The sequence below is a fragment of the Thalassophryne amazonica genome, chromosome 19 (assembly GCF_902500255.1).
Source record: "Thalassophryne amazonica chromosome 19, fThaAma1.1, whole genome shotgun sequence".
Taxonomy (NCBI): domain Eukaryota; kingdom Metazoa; phylum Chordata; class Actinopteri; order Batrachoidiformes; family Batrachoididae; genus Thalassophryne; species Thalassophryne amazonica.
The window spans coordinates 63,096,162-63,121,095 of NC_047121.1; the positions used below are offsets into that span (position 1 = coordinate 63,096,162).

General features: G+C 40.4%; 2 protein-coding genes across 2 annotated transcripts; both read right to left on the reverse strand.

The window, feature by feature from the left end:
* Window positions 1-1,447: 1,447 nt before the first annotated feature.
* LOC117532331 (glutathione-specific gamma-glutamylcyclotransferase 1-like) lies at window positions 1,448-4,037 on the reverse strand. The gene is made up of 3 exons (XM_034195649.1): window positions 3,640-4,037; window positions 3,523-3,558; window positions 1,448-2,250 (listed from the first exon to the last, which is right to left on the reverse strand). Exons 1-3 carry the CDS (start codon window positions 3,805-3,807, stop codon window positions 1,882-1,884), a joined length of 573 nt encoding a protein of 190 aa, XP_034051540.1. The 5' UTR covers window positions 3,808-4,037; the 3' UTR covers window positions 1,448-1,881.
* A 3,023-nt stretch (window positions 4,038-7,060) lies between these two features.
* LOC117532328 (delta-like protein 4) lies at window positions 7,061-19,855 on the reverse strand. Its single transcript, XM_034195645.1, has 11 exons — window positions 19,451-19,855; window positions 19,124-19,369; window positions 17,517-17,571; window positions 16,834-17,097; window positions 14,207-14,267; window positions 12,768-12,898; window positions 12,505-12,674; window positions 12,056-12,275; window positions 9,491-10,232; window positions 8,409-8,517; window positions 7,061-8,288 (listed from the first exon to the last, which is right to left on the reverse strand). The coding sequence occupies exons 1-11, from the start codon at window positions 19,502-19,504 to the stop codon at window positions 8,283-8,285; spliced, it is 2,058 nt and encodes a 685-aa protein (XP_034051536.1). The 5' UTR covers window positions 19,505-19,855; the 3' UTR covers window positions 7,061-8,282.
* Window positions 19,856-24,934: the final 5,079 nt, after the last annotated feature.

Sequence of the window (24,934 nt, forward strand, 5' to 3'; positions counted from 1 at the left end):
ACAAAGTGCATGTTCACCTCTCTTTTCATAAACGTATTGCAGCATTTGTCATACCTACCTCATTTAGTACATTTCTATACTACTGAAGTGTAAACTAAAACAGGCAAATGTTTTTAGTTGTAAAATGTATTGGTATAAACACACTTACTGGTTATCATCACACTAGCTAGCTAGCTGGCTAGCCTACTTATAATGCCTTCCATGCTAGCTTATGGCAACAGCTATAGCTTTCTCATTTTGTAAATTTCTGTACCACTAAAGTGTGAATTATAGATAAATACAATTTTCAGGTGTAAAATGATACAAATGATTGGAACGTCATTTTTAAGACGCAACTAAAAAAACTGGCTGAAATCAAACCAACATTGTCCTCATTTGATACAGCTTTCATGTGATCTGCTGCATTTTTTAGAAATACGTGTTGCTTTTTTAGACAATAACCATGTTTCATCATGCCATGTTATGTGTGTAGCCTTTTATATTTTTGTGCATTTATTAATTTTTAATTAATTGTTGTCAATTGCTTAATTTATTGTTATTGGCATTATATAACTTGCCCAGGGACAACAGTTGAAAACTAGCTCTCGAGCTAATACTGACACATTTACAGAAATGTTCATTAATGTGTACTGTCACTGTGAAATAAACAAACAAACCAATAAATAAATACACATTGAACAACACTGCCTTCATGTAATTATTAACTTACGGGCTAACAACACACTAGCTAACTAGCCAGCTAACTGGATACAGTAGCCTACTTGTAACATGTTCCATACTAGCTTATGGTAGCATCTATCACAGCTCTGACATGTCTTTATGAAATTCTGTCATATGAAGTATAAACTGTTCTTTTATAGACATGGATAAAATAATTTCCAATACACATTGGTATAATCACAATCCCTTCATGTAATTATTGACTTATTGGCTATCATTGCATGAGCTAGCTAGCAGGCTACAGTAGCCTACTTACAACGCTCTCCACTGTAGCTTATGGTAGCAGCTATCACAACTCTATGTATTTATGAAATTCTGTCATATGAAGTATAAAATGTTCTTTAAAAAAAATGATAAATATAATTTTCAGTTGTAAAATGATACACATTGGTATAAACACACTTTCTTCATGCAATTGTTAACTTATTTGCTAGCATCACACAAGCTAGCTAGCAGGCTACAGTAGCCTGCTAGCTTATGGTAGCCTCATACGTCTTTATGAAATTCTGTCATCTGAAATACAAACTGTTCTTGAAGAAAAATCATGGATAAAAATATACTTTTCAGTGGTAAGACAACAATACACTAAAATACAGTAGAAACAAGTATGGTTAAACAGATCTTCACATTTCAAAACTGTCTTAAATTATACAAATTAAAGTTTTAAAAGTCACATTTAATGTGGTTTGTAAATCAGTGATTATGAAGCAAAGAAAATACAACATTGCAGTTTTAAACTGGAGTGTTTTTATTAAAATAAACTTTAAAAATGCATAACATACAACATATTATGGTAACCTTTTACAACAAAGGTTTAAAAAGAGAAGCCCATAAGATAAAATAGTGTAAATTTTACAAATGTTATGCCAGAGGTATGCATAAAACACGATTTAAAAGCTGCAGTACAACTTTTAAGTTCTCCACAGCCTTCAAAAATACAAAAGGTACAGTCTTAGAGCCATTAAAAAATAAACAGAACACATTTTCAAAAATTCAACTGCATGAAAAGCCAGTTTTATCTGTTAGACACATTCAAATAAAAAAATAAAAAAATGTACCAGCTGTCAATACGCAATTTGCACCTTTAATAAATATGTTATGCAATGTTCTTTTTTCATATTTTATGTTGTTCTTAGAAGTTCAGATTGTCTGTGTCTGGGTTCAGTTAACAAAAAATGTCAAAGCAGCGGCCTCGATGGCGAAGAGGTGCTCATCCTCCGCCTCAGGACAGTAGCGCCTCATGAACTCCATTAGGCGAAGGAGGTATTCGAGGTTGTGACCTGTGCTGCCCTTACAGATGGCGATCTGAGCAGCGATCTCCTTCTCTGGGGCGGGTCCTAGATAGATGGGGTTGTCAGAAGTGGCGATGTAAACAAGTGCCAGTAGAACCCCCTGATCCTTTTTCCTGGGGATAAACTCCACCCACTCTGCAACATAACCCCCTATCGCCACCTCTCTCATGTTCAAGTACTCAAGGCAATCCTTCACCTGGGAATCAGCCACCTCATACGCCACTCCCCATGTGCAGGCCTGCAGGCAAACAGGTGTCAGTTTAGCTCAAAGAACAAACAAACACATAAAAGTCAGATAGTACATGCTGTGCCTACTTAATCTGAGTCTTCCTGAGGAAACGTCACTGTGTATGTCTGTTGTATTTTGCATAAACACAGGGGTTTTAAATGTAATACTCTTATTTTCAATATATTTGCAATTGTTAATTTTAGAGATTTAAGTAATAATATTTCATTTGATTTAATTAATTTCAACTACAATATTGTTTTGCACTTAATTGACAATATTATGTGGAAAAAGTTACCTTAACTTTATCAATTAAATTCAACATTTTATTTTTTAGAGGGTAACATTGTTCAAGCTGCACTTCTGTGAAGTCTGACAATTATCCACTTGTAATGGTATGTAAAGTAAAGGAAATATGATACTTGTTTTGGCAGACAGTTAAATTGGACTCTATCCCAGATTATGTGACATGTTTTTAAACCCCCGCCCCAATTTTTTCACAAAAATGCAAAATGAAAGGGTGGCTTTTTGATAAAGACCTGAAAAAGTGTTCAGTATCATTAAGAGGCAGAAACCATTTCATTTATTTGTTGCTCAGGACTTGAGTGTAGATTCTGGTTCTGATTCTATTTTGATTTACATAATGAGATGGGCGGGGCATTGAGAAAAAAAAAAATCAAAAAATCCAGCAGTCTTATAGAAAACTTCTGTTTGTTTCTAGGAACAGCACAGTGGTGTTCTGCTGGTGCACCTGCTCCTTAACAAGACAGTCCGCAGTTCAAAGCCAGCTGTACAACTCTTATATTTCATGCTCTTACATTCCATTTTTTATTTTCTGAAATGTGTTTTCTTCAGCAATCATTCACAACTTAAAAGAAAAAATGTGTGCCTGTGTTGCAATGGATGAATCATTATAAAAGTTATCTCAACTTGTCTTTTCAAGCTCAGTGAAGTTCAAATTTTGAGGCAGCCTGAAAACTATTATTTATAAGTTTGTTTGTTTTTTACTATGGTGCATTAACATCGTAATGTAATTTTTAAAATAAGAATGTGGTAGCTAGAGCACTTGAAGGATTGATTGCTAACAGCGTATTAATTTGACTATCGTTGTAAAAAAGTGAAATTTTCCTTTAATGTCAGTCCTCTGGGAGCATGCCCACTTTGTTTGATGATTCTCAAATTACAATATAATTTAAAAAGTATTTGACTTTTTGTCACTGGATGTAAAAGTTCAATTTGTGGAAAATTCTAAATGATGTATGTTATGTTGGATTAGTCGCTTACCTCCTGATCCTCCACGAGTGTGACCACTCGGCCTGGCTGTGGAGACAAAAACAAAAAGATTTTTTTTTCTTTTTAAGTAAAATAAAAAGATAGCTCTATTTAAAAGTGACAGCTCACCTTTTCCTCGTCTCCTCGATAAAAATGATCTCCCTGCCAGAAGCGTCTTTTATATCCTTTAATGTAACCGATGTTACTCTTCTTATATACAAAATCTGGATTCCACACTAAGGAGCCATATCCAAAGATCCACAGACTGGTTTCTACTCCAGCCGCACATTTCATCATAATCGTCTTTGTGATAAACTTTTGTTCTTCACAGTTCACTCTGAAAATGAATAAAAATCACCAGCCTGAGCACAAATGGCCTTCAGGATGTGCAGCTTCTCTTCTGGATGTTGTTGCCTATAAACGTTTTTGTTGTCCTGCTCACGTCACAAGGAGACGCTCCAACCAATGACACAGGGAAGGCGGGGTTAGCAAAGCCAACCAACTAATCACACACAGCTTCACTCCCCCCCCCCCCCCAGTGTGAACCTGTCAGTCAAAGTTGAACTTAAAACACATTTCAATTCTCAGAATTTTATTTGGAATTTATTTTGAATTCCAGTGGCGCACATTCCTTTTTCTTCTTTCTTCCTCTTCCTTGCTTCCTTTTTCTTCTTTCCAACCTTTGGGCCTGCTTTTCTCTTTTTTCTGTCTTCCATTTTTCCTCTTTTCTTCCTTTTTTCTTTTTTTCTCCCATTTTTTTGTCTTTCTTCCATTATTTTCTTGTCTCGTTTTCTTTCTTCCATTTTTCCTATTTTTTCTTTCTTCCTTTCTTTTTCTTGTCTCGTTTTCTTTCTTCCATTTTTCCTATTTTTTCTTTCGTCCTTTCTTTTTCCTATCTTTCTTTCTTCCATTCTTTTTCTTTACTCCTTCCTTTTTTGTTCAGTTCTTTTTTCCCTTCTGTCTTTGTCATTCTTTGTCTTACCAGCTTCCTTTTTATCTTACTTTGCCAACATTTTTAAATATACTATTTTGATCTTAAGAACTGTTTTATTTGAAAATACAGTGTAGAATTTTCAGTGTCTATTTCTTGCTTTTATTTTATTTGTGAATTCTTTTTCTGTGTGTTGCCCTGGAAACAAACCTTCACTGTTTGTGATATGAAAGCAGAAGGAAATCAAACTCATTCACAAATCCTGCTGCCCTCAAGTGGCAGCAAAACTCCAGACATCGAATATCAGTTTGTTACTTTGCGCAAAATAGAACTTCAGAGTTCAAAGTTCAGCTTGTAGCGGACTCTGTTACAAACCTGATTTGTTTTTCAAAAATGATCTTTTATCAACTTTCAGTAATGATTCACTGTGTCATTCCTCAGTTTGATTTGAAATGCAGCTCCACAGTTTTCAGGCTCACAGTCCTGTTAGAAGTGACTTTTCATAAGCTAAATGCGATTTTCACTATTAAATTCAAATGTCCACAAAATCCACAATCCAGATCAGATCCGGATCAAACTTTGTCAGGCGATAGTGAGTGTCAGTCTGCACCTCACTTTCAAATATGAGCGTGATTGGGGCATGTTTGATTTAAATATAATATAAAATATACATTAAATGGGGTTTTCAGTGTTAAATTTAGATGGTCATAAAATCTGTAATCCAGATCTGATCTGGATCAAACTTCGTCAGTCAGTAAAGGATACCATTCTACATATAACTCTCAAATATGAAAGAAATTTGATCTCATTTGAGTTATGAATTTTTGAAAATCCATTCAGTGTTAAAGATGGGATTTTTGCAGTTTTCCCAAGATTTTTCCGGACTTTGATCTTTGACCTTGAAAATTGAATCAGTTCTCGCCTATCAGGATATGAGTCTTCAATAAAAATTTCATTATGATATATGAAAAATTTTGGGTTAGGTACAGGCTGTTAGACAAACAAATGGGTGAGAACCTCCTTCCAACTTTGTTGGCAAAACATGCACATGACGCATATGAGCACGTACATACATGAGTCACGATGTGTTTCACTTTGTGCCAACAGCAGTGGCACCATTAGTATCAGGATTACTCATGATGGAAAAGTACTTTCAGCTAATAAGCGGTTAAACGATTAACATTAAACGTGACATAAAAAGAAGACTTGTTTGTATATTTACACATTCACAAGATTTTAAAACAATATACAAGTTGTAAAATCAGTTTTGTAAGGTCTTGTTGCGGAATGACCATTGTAGGGGTAATTAGGCTCATCCATGTCGTCACCTATATTGGGCTTTGACTTCCTCAATGTTTTGGCAGAAATGGCAGCACGGTGGCTTAGTGGTTACCATTGTTGCCTCACAGCAAGAAGGTCATGGGTTTGATTCCCACCTGTGGCCTTTCTGGGTGGAGTTTGCATGTTCTCCCCTTGTTTGCATGGGTTTCCTCCGGGTGCTCCAGTTTCCTCCCGCGTTGAAAGAGATACAGGTTAGGTGGATTGGAAACTTTATAATTGTTCAGGTGTTGCTTCCAAAAGAGGTCTTGATCTCAATGGGACTAACCTCGTTAAATAAAGGTTAAATTGAAAATTCATTAATTGATTTTTTGTCTACATTACAGCAGTAAGTGCTTGTAGGCCCTGAGGCCCATTGGAGTGGTGGTTATCTCTGGCGTGACGCAGATGTGATTCTGCGACATCCCCTGGGTGGGACGCCAGTCCATTGCAGGTTACTTTCCAGACAAGGCTGGTACCCATTTGACAGCTGGGTAGACTGAGTCAGTACAGATTACGTGCCTTGTCCAATATGGGTGGCATCAATGGGATTTAAACGCAGGTCTCCAGATTGGCAGACCCGTTCCTTATCTACTAAGATAGCTGCTCTGCTGGACTGGACTTGTTTAACCCTATTCATACGGGGTGGTGGCCAAGTGGTCAATGCACTTGGTTTCAGTGCAGAAGGTTCCGGGTTCAAATCCCACCCCTGCCACATTTCTCCATGTAATGTGGAGTTGCGTCAGGAAGGGCATCCGGCGTAAAACCTGTGCCGATTCGGCATGCAGATCCACCTTGGATTTGCTGTGGCGACCCAGAGTGCAAAACAAGGGAGCAGCTGAAGGGACTTACATACGGAGAGCTTCCTTATATGGGGCATAAGGAATGTTAACTGATATGTGGGCTTTTTTGAAGGGTTGATGGGAGTCCTGATCTGGATTACAACTGATGAATCATAGAATTATATGCACATAGAGCGAAAAACATATGTGAAGGGGGGGGCACCCTCTATGTCCCCCCAGAGTTCCTATGCCCATGCTTTCCTGCATTTTTGCAAGTCTGTCCATCCTGGCAGAGTGGTTATACTTCCACATTTCCAGAGGGGTTTTTTTTTTTTTTTTTAATAAATCAAGTTTTCCGTTTATGACAACTTCAAAGCGGAGAGTGTCACGTACTGTGCACACTGAAATTCTCACTGGGGAATTCTTGTGATTCTGGGCTATATAAATAAACTCAACTTAAAAAGACCAGAAAAAAAATCTTCATTTTCCCACAGTTTTTTAATGCATCTTTTTCCTTTTCTTACATTGCTTCCAAATAAAATCCTTTCCACTCAGTGACCGCTAACTCACTCGTCGCACCGTCACAAATGTTACAAACGCATGGAATCTTTAGAAAGTCTACAAAGCCAAATATTGCTGTATCTACACAACAAAAGCCACTTAAACATCAGATGACACAAATATAAATTCTATATGAGTCCAACATTGAGGCAAACTTCTATTTGACCACCACTGAAGACTGACAAACAAACAGTGTACCACATATGTACTCTTTGATAGGTTTTCATTAAAAACAAACAAGCAAACGCCAACAACAAGTTTAAAAAAAATTCACCTTTTTGGGGGTATCAACATAAAAACAGATGTACAATTTATACTTCTAATCTTAAGATATAAATATACATTATATACAAAATCATCATATAAAACAGAGAGAAAGATCAGTGCTTGATATTCTTAAATACCTAATGAAATACTAATCTTACAAAATATTGAGTAATTTACAGTGAAGGCATCGTTGGTATGATAGTCACTGTAGTTCTTTGTCTTTATTTGTGGGTGAGTTTGCATAATGTAAAATAAGGCCTTATGTTGGGTTTCCCTGCATGGCACAACCAGAATCACAACGGAACGGGGCATGGTGAGGGTATTTTAAACCCCTTAAACACATATAAGGCTTTGCTCTGTACATTCTTTACTGGACAGGTCAGATAAAAAAAAAAAAAAAAAACATGATATAAAAATGAACCATTTTCAGTAGTTTGTGTTTTTTTTTTTTTTTTTTAAACACAATGTTCATTTTTGTTTGCAGAGCGCATTTCCAGATCATTCAAAAGACTAAACAAAAAACCAACCAGCTTGTTGGCTGATTTGTTGATTGCTGATTACTGTAATAAGGTGGAGAGGAGAAAATCAAAAAGTCCTCTCCTGGTGATCAGTGCGCCGACGGAAACCTCTTGGCCCGTTGCCCTTGGATGAACTTGGACGGATCTGACCATACGTTTTGAATCGATGATGACATTAAAGCCACACCCACAAGTCAGATTTGCTCATTATTCTCCGTCGTCTTTACATTCTAACAAAAAATAAGTAGCTTTATTTCTGTTGCATTCAAAGAGCACAGTGACTCCGTCCAGTTATCAAGTTTTTACGAGCAGCAACTTCCATGTAAATAAATCCCACTCTCTCCACTTTTGTAAACAGTCCACAAGAAATTTGTCGACAGTAGTATCTTCTATTTATTATACCTGAGAGAAAAGATGGAAAACGCTCAGTGATTAACTTTGTAATTAAATTAATTCTGTAAAATAAATGCATCAGTGTTGTTAAAAATAAAAAACGGATTTGTTTTTTTAATTAAATCTTACCTCGGTTGCGATGACGCATTCGCGTTTCTCCTCAGCGATTACAAACACAGATTGGTACATTGAATCTCTGGAGGAGTAGATTGTTGATATTGTGCTTTCTGGCCTTTCCCTGTGAAATAAAGATTTTTTTTTGTAAATTATAAGAGCACAAAACAAACTTTTTTTTAACTATTCAGTGCAGGTATGACCATTATATATCCTCACATAACAAAGGTTTAATTATTTTTTTAAAAAACCACTGAGTGATGAACACTTGTTAAGTAGAATACATTATTTATTCATAATCCAACTTAATATCTAACTTGCAAACTGGCTATCAAACTGCTACTTACTTTACTTAGCAAGTCAGTGTAGCCTAGCTATTACCCACATATTAATAGCATGTACAACTAGCTGCAAACTATATATGTAGACCTGTTTATACTGCAATAGAGCAGGATGTATATCAATAGAATTGGCATGGTGCAGTGTTCCTTTAAACCATTTTGTTTATTTATTGTGCCAGGTTTCATGCACTTCGAGTCCACTCACATGAAATCCTTTGCTGAGTGCTCGGTTTTCTGTTTGGTAGGTCTTCGGGTGCACAATAGGGTTCTTTGGACTGAGGATGCCGAGGCAGCAATTTTGATAGGAACCTTGTTGATTAGTGAGGAATAATTTGTGTTTTTACCTTTCATCTGTGTTTTTTAGGAGCAACATTAACATTTTTTGTGTATTTTTTTGTGTTTGCGGTAATAACTTATTGGTTTTGTGCTATCCAATGGCAACGTTCTGTTGTTCCATACATTTCCCAAGCCCCCACTAAGACATTTCTGTTGGTATAAACTGGGGAAAGGCTAATTAGAGCCTCTTTACAAAGTCATTATCAATCATACTTGAAACCAACATGGAACAAAGTGCTTGATTGAAGCACCACACTTATCCTATGTCCTTAAGGCGGACAAATCCAAAGATTGTGGTGAATTCCGTTTGAAATGACCTTTTGAAACTGAAATGCAGTTCTGACAGTGACATTACATGAGGAACTGAAATTTACTACATTTTTGTTGCAAAAAATGCATTGTGATGTGGTGTGCATTTACCTGTACATTCTACTCAAATGTATTTTGTCATCTATTGTCCTTTCACAGTTTTCGTCTTTATCCAGAAGGAACAGTTCATCGTTGTACCTCGTGGATGTTTTGCAATCTGGGTGGTAGTGGTTGATGTGTTTATGATTAGACTTTTCTTTAGGACACTCCACCTCTAGGTCTGTCTTTTTATTTGTGTTCTTGAGCTCTACAGTAGAGATAAGGTTCTCTTTCTGAAAGTCAATCTTGGAGAGGTTGTTCATCGTCTCCGAGTCCTGCTTCTTGTTCCTCTGCTTCCTGATGTGACGCATTATGACCATGGCCATGAAGAAAAGCACCAGGATAGCCACCAAACCTACTCCCATGCCCATTGCTGCTATGCTCAGTCTCTCGCTGGACTCCCAGCCTATACTGGGGCTGGGGGTATTGGTCAAAGGCGCACTGAAGGACTGGCACTGGGATCCGCTGTAATGGACCGGGCAGATACAGGTAGCCTGGCCTCTCGGTCCGACAGTGCAGGTCCCTCCGTTGAAGCACAGCTGAGATGTACAGCGGTCTGTAAGCTTGTCGCAGTGACGGCCTGCGTACCCTGGCAGACAGGTGCAGGTGTAGTCATTGATACGGTCTACACAAGTGGAACCGTTGGCGCAGGGGCTGGTGGCACACTCGTTGATGTTAATCTCACACCTGAGTCCCGTGAAGCCTGAACGGCAGCTGCACACCGTGAGGGTATTGAGGATCACGCAGTGCCCACCTTTGACAGAGAAACATCATATGAGGCCTTGGGTTAAATTTTTCAAGAACACAGAAACAGAATACTGTATTTCCAGAGGATATTTTATTTTTTTTACTAGTTTGGGAGATCCTTCAATTTATAATCTGGTGCAACTTATGCAACTTATTATTAGCAGTAATAATAATAATAATAATAATTATTATTATTATTATTATTATGAGAAATTAAAGCACTAAAAATAAACTCTAATAATAAAAGAATAAAGGCCAATAAAAAGTAGACTTCAACAATGCACAAATATCCCACATTAAAAAGCTGATATATAGAAAAGTGGTTCAATTTATACTCTGGAAAATCTGGGGTATTACTCTGATGATGGGATACACCTGTGAATGTACGGAGTCTAAGGCAAAGCTCTGTACCACATATGAAGGAAGTCCATCTGGATAATTACTTAAAACCAACTGGATTTCTCACTGAGTCTTCAAGACATTTTGTCATTCATCCAGGTGGCTTCAGTTTTAAACCACAAACCGAATGTATATTACAAATTTTACAGAAATACAGCAAACTGCAACTCTGTAAACCTGTTGCACAACTGAAAAGGGATCTGTACTGCAGCCTACAGAGAATCACAATTCCAAAATTGGTGTTTGGTCTGTTGAGGGAAGGACAAGATTTACTTCAGATACAGAACCAATATACAGGAGCGAATTGGCACTTTGGAAACTCTACAGTCAATGGGAACCAATTCCAATAATTTTTTCTGGTTCTGGTGGGATAATGATGAAAATCAAGTCTGCACTGGCCAATAGGATAAAGCTTTGGGGCACATTTGAAGGAGGTGCATCATACAGGAGCAAAACGTGACTCTGAAAACATGTATCTTGAATATGGAAAAGGTTTCAGTTTTAAGCCAGATCCATCATAGCTCTCTAAACCTCAGTATTGTAAACACACAAAGCTCTACAGCTATAAATGTGTAGGACAGAGAGAATAATATATCACCAGGGGCATAACAAGTCATTGACACGAATCGGAAATCGGTTTCAAAGTAAAAGACAGGACTACAGACTTTAATGTTATGAATCAGTTGAGTGAAGTTATGTTCCTACTTCAGAGTCTCTCTCGTAAATCTTCAAAGGTCAGTGAGAGACTCTTACAAGATAAAAGTAAGTCCCTTCGGCTGCTCCCTTGTTTGCACTCGGGGTCGCCACAGCAAATCCAAGGTGGATCTGCATGTTGAATTGGCACAAGTTTTACGCCGGATGCCCTTCCTGACGCAACTCCACATTACATGGAGAAATGTGGCAGGGGTGGGATTTGAACCCGGAACCTTCTGAACTGAAACCAAGCGCATTAACCACTTGGCCACCACCCCTGCTCTTGACTCTTGCAAGATCAGAATGGTAAAATCTGTTTAAGTTGTTAAAGGCCCATTTATACACAAGCGCTGCTGCACATCTATTTTGCTTCTGGGTGACGTGCTGATGCCTCGTCTCTGCTGAATAATGTATTTAATTGATAGAAAAAGAAAGATGAAAACTGTGGAATTTCAACACATGGAAAATTAACCTGTGCTAACAAGCTAAAAAAGAGCTGGTGCTGCCCCCAGTGGTGAAAAAGAGCATGCTGCAGCACAGTTGTAAAAACCTAAAGAAAATCCTTGGGCTTTTTAAAATATGCTTGTAAAGGTAAGCAATGCCATTTTTGACTTATTTAAATGTATTATCACATTGCACAGAATCTAACTGCCCCATAATAAGAAATATCACATTGTAGCCCATGTATTTTAATATGTATCATTTTAAAAAGGAGACATGCACACGCCTATATATTACCGTTGGTGCATTGCAGTGAGGTGCATCTGTCCATTTTCTTCTCACAGTTGAGTCCGGTGTAGCCTGCGGGACACTCGCAGATATAACTGTGCACTTTGTCTTTTTCTCTGCACTTGCCACCGTGGAAGCAGGGAGTATCGGCACAGGTCCGCACCCTGAGTTCACAGTGTTCCCCTTCGAACCTCTGCGGGCAAACACATCTGTAGCCGTTCTCAGAGGGCTGCAGACAAAGAAATATAACATTCATCAAACTGCTGTGTTTTTACTGGTATCATATTCAGAAGTGGCTCAGCGTTGACGTCTATTTACAGTGCACAGTGTGTGAACTGGGTCATCTACTGACTTGACAATCCATAGCATCCTCCTGGTCTTGCAGATAGACTCTGGCAAAAACAAAAACAGGAAAGCCTGTGTTGTGGGAAAGTTGAGAGAGAGATTTCCGGACTCACCAGGCAGCGGCCTCCGTTGCGACACGGCTGGCTATCACACTCCCTGACCTTTGCATCACAGTTCACCCCGGTGAAGCCTGCCAGGCAGGTGCAAGTGTAGCTCCCTTGGCCCGTGTTCATGCACGTGGCCCCGTTGGCACACGGTTTGTGATGGGTGCAATAGTTCAGATCTGTGAGTAAACAAGTGGAAACACGAGGACAGATCGATGTATTATTTACAGTGTTGACAGCAGCGCGGCGGTGTGACTCCGGTTTGAACCCACCTTGGTCGCAGAAGATGCCTCCCCAGCCTTCTTTGCAGGTGCACTGCCACGGCTCCCGACATGTACCATGTTTACAGGATGGGTGGAGTTTACACACATCACAAAAAAGGCCCTGCCAGCCTTCTCTGCATCTGTGTCACACACAAACAACGCAACACAAGTGTCTTCAGGTTAACGCTCACATCGTGTTAAGACAACAGAAGTCATGAAACTCACAGTACAGGTGATAAAAGCTCTTTACTAATCAGTTCATCGCTAACAGCTCAAATCCCAAAGATAGCTCAGTTACAGTAATACCAAATAAAAGAGAGTAAAAAGGAATTTCTTAAAAAAAAAAAAAAAAAAAGAGGTTTCAGCTGCCAGAAGGCACATGGGACACATCACAGCCGCCGAAGTGTGTACTCAAAGGTGCACATACGTGGGCATTTCAATATTTTGACAGTATTTTTTAATTAATTCATGTCAAGTTGCAGAGAATTGGTTTCACTTTGAGTGTAAAGGGCATTGTTTAAGAAATTTATATATAATATATACAATATTATATATAATATTTATATATAGTTTAGAGAAATTGATAATGTTTAATTTTCTTTTTAAATTTTAAATTTTTATATACATATTTTAAAATAAATAAATAAATGTGCATATGCGCACACACAAAAAACTGACTCACTGGATGAAGTCAATTTAATTTTGTGCAGGATTTTCATCTAATAAATATATGTAGCCCCAACTCAAAACACACCCATGCAAGATAATGTAATTTAATTTAGTTTGGACTATATATATTTATAAGATGGAATCAAATCCAATTAGTCAGTTTGAGTGTATCAATCAAACAAATGACTCATTGGATGAACTCAATTTAATTATGTGCAGGATTTCCATCTAATAAATATATGTAGCCCCAACTCAAATAAAACACACCCATGCAAGATAATGTAATTTAATTTAGTTGGGACTATATTTATTAGATGGAATCAAATCCAATGAGTCAGTTTTTTGAGTGTATCAATCAAACAAATGACTCATTGGATGAACTTGATTTAATTATGTGCAGGATTTCCATCTAATAAATATATGTAGTCCCAACTAAAAATTTAAATTAAATTATCTTGCATAGATGTGCTTTATTTGAGTTGGGCCTACATTATTATATGGCTATCCTGCAAATAACTGAAGTGAGTTGAGTTTTTGTGAGTGCAGAGTATAAATTTTGAGTTGGGGCTACATTATTAATATATGTTTTTTTTCCGCTCTGGTCAGTGTTTGTATGAAATGATTCCATATCACAATGTTGTACGTTCTGTCTGTAAATATGCACCATAATCAAATATGACTTCAGTTTCACAGTATTAATTATTTCAGTATCAGTAAAAGGCTGACTGAAGTGAAAATTTAACGAGGTAATTACGATGACGTAAGAAGCGTACACTCACTTGCACTGCCCAGGTAACGAGCAGTTTCCGTTCCTTTCGCTGCAGCCTTCCAGACAAATTGCTGCAAAACAAAAAGCAGAGAGAAACATAAAAATTCAGAACACATATCCACATATTGAACAAACGTATCAGTGCATTTTTATCACCTTGAAATGTGTTTGTCCTGACAATAAAACCTGTTACCTGACCGCTTCACGCCCTGCACGTGGCATTGATTTGATATGGTTTTATAGTGTTTAATGGCTGCTGAGTGTGCAGCAGATGCTTCTTCTCAAAAAGAGGGACAGCTGCACCATTGTTATCGGCGGGCAGTTTGAGCTCTGTTTGCAGCTGCTGCCTTCAACCGAGTCAACAATAGAGCCTGCAATTTAGCGGCGCGTGGCAGCCGATAATGCTGCGATTAACCACAGCGCGTGCTGCCGCCTGGATTAAAGTCGGCTGGGGGAAAAGTTCAGATTTCACCTTAAATGCCACTGAGTCACCCACCTTTTGTTCATAAAGGGGGACCAAGCCAAAAGTGGGACAATTCTTACAGTTATCAAACATATTCCGAGATCAACTCCATATAATTCACCCAGACCTGATAGGACGAGGAGATCTTCACCTGTGGAAAAGATTTCTTACAATTGTTTGCGTGGAAATTTCACTAATTAAAGAAGTTATGTGACTTCACCACTTTTTGCTGAAGCCTTCTCTTCATTTTCACATTTTCAGCATGGTAACATGTATATTGCACAAAAACATATTATTCATTACAGAATTCAGGTTCTGTTTGTGTCCACGTTCATGTGTGACAGACTTTTGCAGCACTGGAGAGGTATAGACAGCCCCGTGTGTATCTACAGCGTCACACGTGTGATGTCAAGTGAGCTCAATCACATGATTCACTCTCACTGAATTCAACAACAATCCCCATCATCTGCTTTTGTTGGAAGCAAAGATAAACACACTGGAGGCTAAAGTGATGGGTAGTTAATTCTCTTAAGGCAACTTTTAAAACCAATTTACTTTCTGCTTTCTGTAATTACTTTTATGTATTTGTTTACACAATAATATCGGCTGGTTTGTACATTTTATTTGCACTTGATATTCTAATTTAAATTTGCTTTCTTGTTCTCACTTGATGTTTTATGTATTATGTGGAGCATTTTGTAATTTTTTTTTCTACTTGGAACAGCTAGATAAATTATTATCATCATCCATCGAGCATTCAAAGACAGCTAAAACATGTATGCTTTCATTGTGCACAGTACACGGACATCCCATCACATTCATATCGGAGGATAACTCTTCATAGATATTATAGTCCAGGAGCCCAAACCCAATTTTAACCTGATCAGTACCATCTAAGGGCACTAAACAACACTTACAGTGCAGCCTCAGTATACCACAGCCTATGCATAAAGGTATTATAGCTATCCCGGGGTAATAGTTGTAGACAGGTAGGGCTCAATGAAGGATTACACAGGGGGGGTGTCAACATTTTAAAAATGCTTCAATCATGTTGAAAGGTATACCACATTATTTGTCTGATCATAAAGATTCCAAAAAGGTATAGTTTGGATTATCTATGACTGAATGTTATAAAGTTACGGGGCAAAAACAGCAAAAATGGTGACAAAGTTCAGTTTCAGGTGTACAGGGATCAAAAGTTAAAGTTGCTCCAGTTTTGGTAAAAAGTGATGCAAATTATTGGTTGAGTTAATGGGGTTCTAAAAGGGAATAGTTTGCACCATCTGTCATGTTTAGTTATGTTACAGGTTAACATATGTCACATGTCATAGAATTCAATGGATGTTGACCTTGCTTGACCTTTACTTTGGAGACCAAGTATTCAACACTGTCAAAACTATTCCATTTACTATTCTTATTAGCTCAACCAATAATCTGCATCACTTTTTTTTTTAACCATAACTGGAGCAGCTTTAACTTCTGACTTCTCTACAAACTGACATTAACCTTTGTCACAATTTTTACTATTTTAACCCCATAACTCCAAAACATTCTGTCATAAATAGTCCAAGCTCTACCTTTTTGGAATACTTTTGGTTGCTTTTCAACATGAATGATGAATGGCTAAACGTTGACTGCTGTGTGATCCTTCCTTAATTGACCTCAACCCAGCAACAGCTGAATTAAGTGTTGTTTAGTCCCCTCAAGTTACGCCAAAAATCCACATGGCCCATGGACTATTAAATGTTCCACTTCTCCATTTAAAGGGGTCGTATTATACATATCTTCAGGAAGCTAACATCAATCACAGAGCAGCCTAAAAACAGATACTCATATTTGTAACTCACACTACCCCAATTCCCTCTAAAATAAGATGCTTTAGGTGTGACTTTTTAGGGGTGAAATTCCCACACAGTTGCAGAATTGCGGGAATTTGAGGATGTTTTTCCACACAAAACCTCAACCTGGTGATTGAAAACATTTTGCACAATATGACCCCTTTAAACACAGTAGCCATTATTCATGGCATAAATTACATGTGTCCTCACACGTTTTGCAAGAAGCCAATCCTTGAAGAGTTTGCAGATTTGAAGTAGTTTAACCCCTCTGACAACACAACCCTCGGCAAAAAAAGGCCTTTTTATGAGCAACAATGTGTCTTTACTCATGCTTACGTTCTTGGCAGTATTCTCCCTTCCATCCCGGCAGACAGGCTATTTGCCCATCAGGCTGGCAGGTGTAGTGGCCAAAACGGTCGTCTCTTGGAGTGCATATTTTGGAACAAGTGTCTCCGTAGTAATTGTCTTTGCAGATGAACCGGTATGAGTACCTGAGCTCCGTCTGCATCCCCTTCTGCACATCCTGGGACCACTCATATCCTTTCCCCAACTTTCTTTGGATGGCAAAAGAACTAATCAACAACTCAGGGTTGGTGGTATCTGCCGAAAACAAACATGCAAAAGGATTTTCGTTACCAAACGCTGCAGCTGTTAGATCCATTAATTATTATTTCTGTGTTGAAATTTCCTCTTCCCTTGTCTTTCAGAATAACAATCACTCTACTGTTACAACAAACCAAACACAAAAAGGTGTAAAATGCAGGAAAAGGTGACCGTCGGATTTTTTTGGCCGAGCTCCATATTGTTACTTAAACCTGCGCACTTTCCCATGCGTGCCAAAAATAAAAGAAAGGAAAAGCAATTGTGTTTGAGATTTCATTGTAAAGGAACTGGTGTGTGAGTCATGAGGCACAATCGGCAATCTGCGATGGAAAGGTCAGAGCGCGTGCGATTGCTCATAAATCGTGCACAGGCTGCACGGGTGTGTCTCCCTCTAGTGGCGAACAGATATCCCTCACCTGCAGTTCCATCTGCTGCAGAATTCCAGGCTTCAATAATGAGTGAGAAAGCACCCTGTGGACAGAAAGTGGGAATCATCGTCAGGAAAACCATGAAAATATACAATGTGTTACATACATACATGTGTTGGTTTCATAGATACAGCGGACTGAAGTTAGGACTGAGTGATGAGGTTACATCTCCAGCCATTTGTATTTTTGCAGTAGTTTCTAAAAACAGCTGCAACTTCTCACCGGTGTTTGCACTTGTTTCTCAACCCGAGGCAAAATCTTCCATCACTTCTTAACTTTGACTTGCATTAACATCGGAAGTGTTGATTCTTTTTACCTTTGCCAAGGAAGCAATGCCTTGGCAACTGTTTGTTGTGATTTGGCGCTATACAAGAAAAAAGTTGATTGATTGATTGATTGATTCTGTACACGTGTTTTAGTCCCACTTTTAACAGGATATCTCAAAAACGCATAAAGGGATTTCAGTAAGATTTGGCAGAGAGGTGGGACTTGGGTCAAGCGAGAGCTGATTCGATTTTGTACCAGCTGTAGATCCACAGTCACTTTAATGACTGTTTTTATGGTGACTGCCATTGATTTCTATGTTATTTGTACTTTGGCAAAACAGCCCTTTCCTGCACTTCAACACAGTTAAACACAGGACTATTGGATTTGGGCAGAGGTGTGCACTCTCTGAGTTCCCTCTGTAGTTTGGGTTGTACAAACCAGCAGGTCACCACTTCCTGTGGCTCAAAGCCTTTGGCACAGGAGAACAGGTGTGCACGTGATGTAAATTCAGACTTTTTGTTCAATGTGATGTTAATTATTTTTTAATGGTTTCTACTGCACACTGGCAGCTGTTTAAAAAAATGGAGTGGCTTGAAAAATGACACGCAAACACTGGAAATTGAAAATCTGTTGAATTTGTGCTTTTATGAAAAGATACAACAATGTTCTTCACATTTTGTAATGATAGGAGGAAGTGGAAGTCACATTTAACGCAAGATGCTCAGGAAGAAAATGCATCATTCAAAAATATGACAGAATTCTCTATTTCCAGAACACTGACCTTCACCAGTGAGGCATTGTGATTTCATGCTAAATAACAACAACAACAATATCAAAGAAGTGTCACTGACAACTACATTGTAGAAAATATATAACTTTTTTCAGAAATATTAATGCATTATTTAAAAAATATTTATCTTGGTAAATAACGATAAATTCTCTAATAAATTAGTTTTTATAGATTAAAAAACAAAAATATTATTGATAAATATGTTTATAATAATGAAGTATTGTAATTAACAATTTTTATTAGTAATTTATAATAAAGATTATTAATTTTTTTTTTTTTTTAGAAAAGTATTTATCCGTGTTTGGAAAATAACTCGTGCAGAAAATAAAAAATTAGACGCATGGTGCTTTTCTTTAATGCACATTTTAAAGGCTTGTTCTCAGAGTTTCCGCTCACTTAATCTAATCAAAGCGTCAAAAAACTTTCACTTGCGAAAACATGAATTAGTTACGACACTTAGTTTTAATCTGGAGCATTTCCCTTGTGTGGTGTGGCACAGTTACGCACTGCTTTACGCGCCGGCACCGTGCGCTCTTACCGGCCAGGTGACGTTGAGCGGCAGCCGCAGCCTGGACTGGATACTGAACGAGTCCGTGCCCAGAACAGGTGTGATGGCCGCGCCGAACAGACAGCAACCAGGAGTCACCACCGTCTGGAAGTTCTTCAGACAAACCCTGAAATAAGTCGTGCAGCCGCTCGCGCCGCAGCCGCGCCCGTTCGCTAGCAAACCTTTGGAATTCTCAAAGTGATGGAGCGCGAGCTCGAACACACCTGACCCCAGAACCTACAAAGGATACAAGGATACAAATGGTGAACGCGACACAACAAATACAACACGTGTGTCCGCGCGCGTGTGTGTGCATACCTGCGTGAAAACTGTTAAAACTATAGCGAGGTTAGAAGTGAACCTAATGGCCATCCTTTGTGATGTGCTGCGCGTTATCCTTCCAAAATCAAGATCTCCTCCAGCAAAACGGTCCAATTCCAAAGTGTACAAAAACAAAAAGACCAGAATAAATATAATCCTTCTTAGTCTGCAGCCTGCAGGACGAGATCCAGCTCCGCGATCCGTATCCAGAACAAAAGCAGAGACCGTTATCCAGGGATGGAGGGTTAGACGAAAGTCATTAAAGTCAATATCCACAAGTTCGTCATTCTGCGGTCTTTATGTTGCACATGCATGGTGCCGCTGCGCTGCTCAGCAGTTTGCGTGGCTGACAGTGACGCGCGCATGTGGCACAGCATCCGCGCACGGAGTGAAGGGTTTCTGGCGTCCCTCCCTCTTTATATAGTGGACTGCAGAGGGACTGAGGGACACTGTGGGTCACTAAACACCGCCCACTCTGCGCTTCACCTTCTGTTTCACTGGTGTGACACTGGTGGCCCGGGGGCCAGGTGAGGCCGCTCTGTGCCTTATCACAAAATGAAAACAAAAAGGAGCAGCCAGTCTTAAACCTAATCTGTCATTATCATATGATGTGTGGGATTATATTTGCAATTTGTTATGCTGCAGTCTATTAAAGGACAAATTCACTTTTTTTTCCCTTTTAATCAAGCATTAAAACACTGCTAGCAGTCAGGTTTCTGAATGCTCCCTGATACTTATGTTGTACTTAAAGAAATCTCTTTTTTCATGAACACCAATTGTATTTTCCTGGACCTTAGATTGCACGGTGGACTTACTAGCACATTCTTAATAATAATATTAATAATAATAATAATACATTTATAATATGTTTTTCAAAACACTCAAAGACGCTGTACAGTACAATTTAAATCACCATAAAAGCAGGATTAAAAACATTCATTTCAAATATTAAAAGCAGATCTGAACAGCTGGGTTTTGAGTCCCTTCTTGATAATGGGGAGGTCTGAGCAGTCGCGGAGTTGTTGGGGTAGTGAGTTCCAGAGGGTGGGGGCGGCGATGAAGAACGTTCTGTCACCACAGGTTCAGAGTTTGGTCCTACAGGGGACCTTGCACTTAATTATTATTTAAAACCTGTATTTCTGATGAAAATTTTACATTTCTTTTGGGACTTTATATCTGTGGTACACATACTGATCTAAACATGAGGGAAATAAATACACCAAACTGTATCACTAAGTCAGGGGTGGCCAAGTTCGGTCCTCGAGAGCCACATTCCTGACACTCTTAGTTGTCTCCCTGCTGCAACACACCTGAATCCAATGAAAGACTCGTTAGCAGACTTTTAATGAGCCTTTCATTGGATTCAGGTGTGTTGGAGCAGGGAGACAACTAAGAGTGTTGGGAATGTGGCTCTCGAGGACTGAACTTGGACACCCCTGCACTAAGTTGTCAATTTCAAAAGCAGGTTGATAGCATTACTTTGTTGTTATTTTTTAATTTTGAAACCCCTGTTAGTGCAGGCCTGTTCAAGATCATGGATTAACTTTATGAACTAATTATACTTTTAAAAAAACCTTTCACAAACAAAGTAATCAACAAAGGTGGGTATAGGACCCAGAGGCTTCATTGCCAACAATCATGGAGTATTTTCATGACGCCATCATGAACATGTACTCAATTTTGTGATGGTGTCATGAACTTGGAATGAGCTTGGGTTGATCCTGGAAAGTCTCTTTCTGGAACCTTGTATACCTTGGACAAACTTTCCAGGGTCTAGGAGGGTGTCCGTGATGAAATTCCTTTTTCCCGTTGCTAATGTTGACACAATTTGGTAATCTCTTGTATACAGCATTGTTGAACATGCTGTGACATCACTGGGAAGCACTAGAGTTGTGGTAAATTTATATACAGGTGTGCTACAGTTGTTTTTCCATGTCACATAATGCCCTCAAAATGTGGGCAAGGCCACATTTGTCAGTAACCATGATGTCGCATGCCAGATTGTCATGGTGACATGACCTGAAATGCATATCTGTTAAAGCTGGAATATTCTTTCAGGCACATCTGAGATCCACAACTCTCAATTGACAGTGACACGGTCCATAATCAAGGTTGTCCTTGCCACTAGGACGAGTGGAAGCAGTGGAACATTTTTAACTTTTAGTTGCACATTCTGTCACAGTGTGTGGCTGCTGTTCTCACAGCCAGCACTGGCACAATTTTTCATCATCTTCCCAAATTTTCTTTTAAATTCTTTCACTTTGTCAAAACAATAGTTCATGTTAGTAACAATAACAGTCGCACCTGCACCACTTATCAGCTTGGTGCCCGAGTCTGGACCCAGACAGAACCATCTCGGGTCCTGGATGGCATCACCACCTCTCGAAAATAACCACCTGTATGCTGCAGCCAGGTGAAATGTAGGCGTCCACTTGACATTTTCCAAGACCAAGACCGGACTGTAGTACTGCAACAGTAGGATTAGGGCTGTAAAAAAGTATTCTGTTCCTTTAGTGTAGCTGATATGGGCTGGTGTAAAATGCCAATAACACAATATATTAACAAAATATATTGATAATTTGGATGATTTCAGAACATCAAAATTTATTTCCTTCTTTGTCTGTTAATATTTTCCTCCTCGGAAGGTAAAACCTGGAAAATACTATATATATATATATATATATATATATATATATATATATATGATTTGAGTATGAGGTGATGCTTTGCTTTGACTAATGAGGGATGTTGTGTGGGCCGCCAGAAGAGGAGGTACTGCTGGCCCACCACCAGAGGGCGCCCTGTCTGGAGTGCGGGCTCCAGGCACCAGAGGGCGCAGCCGCCTCACAGGAGCAGCCAGGGTGACAGCTGTCACGCATCACCCGCAACAGCTGTTACCAATCATCTGATCGGCAGGAGTACATCAGCAGGACGACGTCTCCACCTCTTTGCCGAGATATCGTTTCTACCTGGAAGGTAACGTTCTCAGCTGACTGTGACAGGAATATCTGTTGCTTGTGTGTGTTTGGACAGCAGATAATCTGTTTCTTTTTTCAACGAGAGGTGGAGGTAGTTTTCCTGCCGTGTGGATTGCTGGGTGCAAACGCGCCCACATTTAATTGTTTGTTGTTCCTCGCCAGCAGTACCAGGTCCGACACGCGGAGGCAGTGGCCACCTGGGAGTTCGGGACTTGGCGGCTCCAGTATTCCCGGGGTCTGGTGGCGGAGGAAATCGTGTGGTTCCGGTTCTGCTTTGGACAGACGTCTCCTATCTTCGAGCCTGCCCACACGACATCTTTGTGAATTGACTTTTTGACCATTGTTGTAATCTGTTGTAATTGTTGTGCGCATTCACAACAGTAAAGTGTTGTTATTTGACCTACTCCATTGTCCGTTCATTTGCGCCCCCTGTTGTGGGTCCGTGTACCTACACTTTCCCAACAGGATATCTCGGCCAACGTCATGGACCCCGAGGGGCGTCAACCGGCTGTTGAACGGCCAATGGAAGAGCAGGGCGCACAGGCATCTGCAGGAGGAATGGTCGGTGAGTTGCAGCAAATCCTCACCGCTTTTACGGCTCGGTTGGATCTAATGACCGAGCAGAACGTCCTCCTTAACCGCAGGGTGGAGGCTCTCGCCGCGCAGGTGGAGGTGCGCCCTCAGGGCGCTGCTGCGGCTCTCCCTCCTGTCGACCCTGTGCGCAACAGTGACGTTCCACAGGTCGTTCAACGACCCCTCCCACCTTCCCCTGAAGCATACATAAGCCCTCCAGAGCCGTACGGGGGTTGTGTGGAGACGTGCGCGGACTTTCTTATGCAGTGTTCGCTCGTCTTCGCACAACGTCCCGTCATGTACGCGACTGATGCTAGTAAGATAGCTTATGTAATTAATATGCTTCGCGGCAAGGCACGCGCTTGGGCTACAGCGCTCTGGGAGCAAAATTCACGGCTTCTTCTGACATATGATGGGTTTGTGAGGGAGTTCAGAACAGTGTTCGATCACCCAAATAGAGGAGAGACCGCTTCAGCCGTGCTGCTGTCAATGAGACAGGGGCGCCGGAGCGCAGCTGTTTATGCAGTCGACTTCCACATCGTGGCTGCGAGGTCCGGCTGGAATAACACTGCCCTCCGCGCCGCCTTCGTAAATGGACTGTCGTTGGTCCTGGGATTTAGACGGGCTTATTGATCTCGTTATACGATTAGACAATCGGTTAGAAGAACGCCGTCGGGAACGAGACGAAGGGCGTGGCCGGGCACGCGCCGTCCCTCTCCCTTCCGGTTCCGACCGAGTTCCGCCCTCCCCACGCTCCACAGCCTCTACGCTCTGTGTGGTGACAGCTCCCCCTGCTGATGAAGCTATGGACACGAGCAGGGCCAAATTTAGGGCACCAGATAGACAGAGGAGGCTGGCCCGTGGAGCGTGCTTTGTTTGTGGCTCAATAGAGCATCAAGTAAGGGACTGCCCCGAGCGGTTAAAACACCAACACCCGCCCCTAGACACTGGGTTAGGGGTGGGCCAAAACATTCACGTGGGACATACCCATATTGCCACACGACTCCCAGTGACAATCCTTTATGAGGATTTAACCCTGAAGGCCCCAGCACTGGTGGACACGGGCTCTGAAGGGAATCTGTTAGACAGCAGATGGGCCAGGGAGATAGGGCTCCCTCTGGTGGCGCTTACCTCGCCTGTGCAGGTGCGGGCACTAGATGGCTCCCTACTCCCACCAATCACACATAAGACACCACCAGTAACTCTGGTGGTGTCAGGAAATCACCGGGAGGAGATCGAGTTTTTTGTGACTCCTACTACCTCCCGTGTGATTTTAGGGTTCCCCTGGATGTTAAAACACAATCCCCGGATCGATTGGCCGTCCGGGGTAGTGGTTCAGTGGAGCGAGACCTGCCATCGGGTATGTTTAGGTTCCTCAGTTCCTCCCGGTTCCCAGGCTAAGGAGGAGGTCAGAGTCCCGCCCAATCTGGGGACGGTGCCGGTGGAGTACCATGACCTTGTAGATGTGTTCAGTAAGGATCTGGCGCTCACCCTTCCCCCCCACCGTCCGTACGATTGTGCCATTGATTTGGTTCCAGGCGTTGAGTTCCCGTCCAGCAGGCTGTACAACCTCTCACGACCTGAGCGTGAATCAATGGAGACCTACATCCGGGACTCTTTAGCCGCCGGGTTGATCCGGAATTCCACCTCCCCGATGGGTGCAGGTTTCTTTTTTGTGGGTAAAAAAGACGGCGGACTTCGTCCATGCATTGATTATAGGGGACTGAACGAAATCACGGTTCGTAATCGATACCCGTTGCCCCTATTGGATTCAGTGTTCACGCCCCTGCATGGAGCCCGAATATTCACTAAGCTAGATCTTAGAAATGCGTATCACCTGGTTCAATCCGGAAGGGAGACGAGTGGAAGACGGCATTTAACACCCCCTTAGGTCACTTTGAGTACCTGGTCATGTCGTTCGGCCTCACAA

Excerpts from the sequence above, each read along its gene's own strand:
- LOC117532331 (XM_034195649.1), bottom strand. The coding sequence starts at position 3,807 with ATGATGAAATGTGCGGCTGGAGTAGAAACCAGTCTGTGGATCTTTGGA. Across the intron at positions 3,559-3,639 it reads ATCGAGGAGACGAGGAAAAG|CCAGGCCGAGTGGTCACACT; the intron begins GTGAGCTGTCAC and ends TTGTCTCCACAG. Across the intron at positions 2,251-3,522 it reads CACTCGTGGAGGATCAGGAG|GCCTGCACATGGGGAGTGGC; the intron begins GTAAGCGACTAA and ends GTTTGCCTGCAG.
- LOC117532328 (XM_034195645.1), bottom strand. The coding sequence starts at position 19,504 with ATGGCCATTAGGTTCACTTCTAACCTCGCTATAGTTTTAACAGTTTTC. Across the intron at positions 17,572-19,123 it reads CGCTCAACGTCACCTGGCCG|GGTGCTTTCTCACTCATTAT; the intron begins GTAAGAGCGCAC and ends TTCTGTCCACAG. Across the intron at positions 10,233-12,055 it reads CTCACTGCAATGCACCAACG|GTGGGCACTGCGTGATCCTC; the intron begins GTAATATATAGG and ends TCTCTGTCAAAG.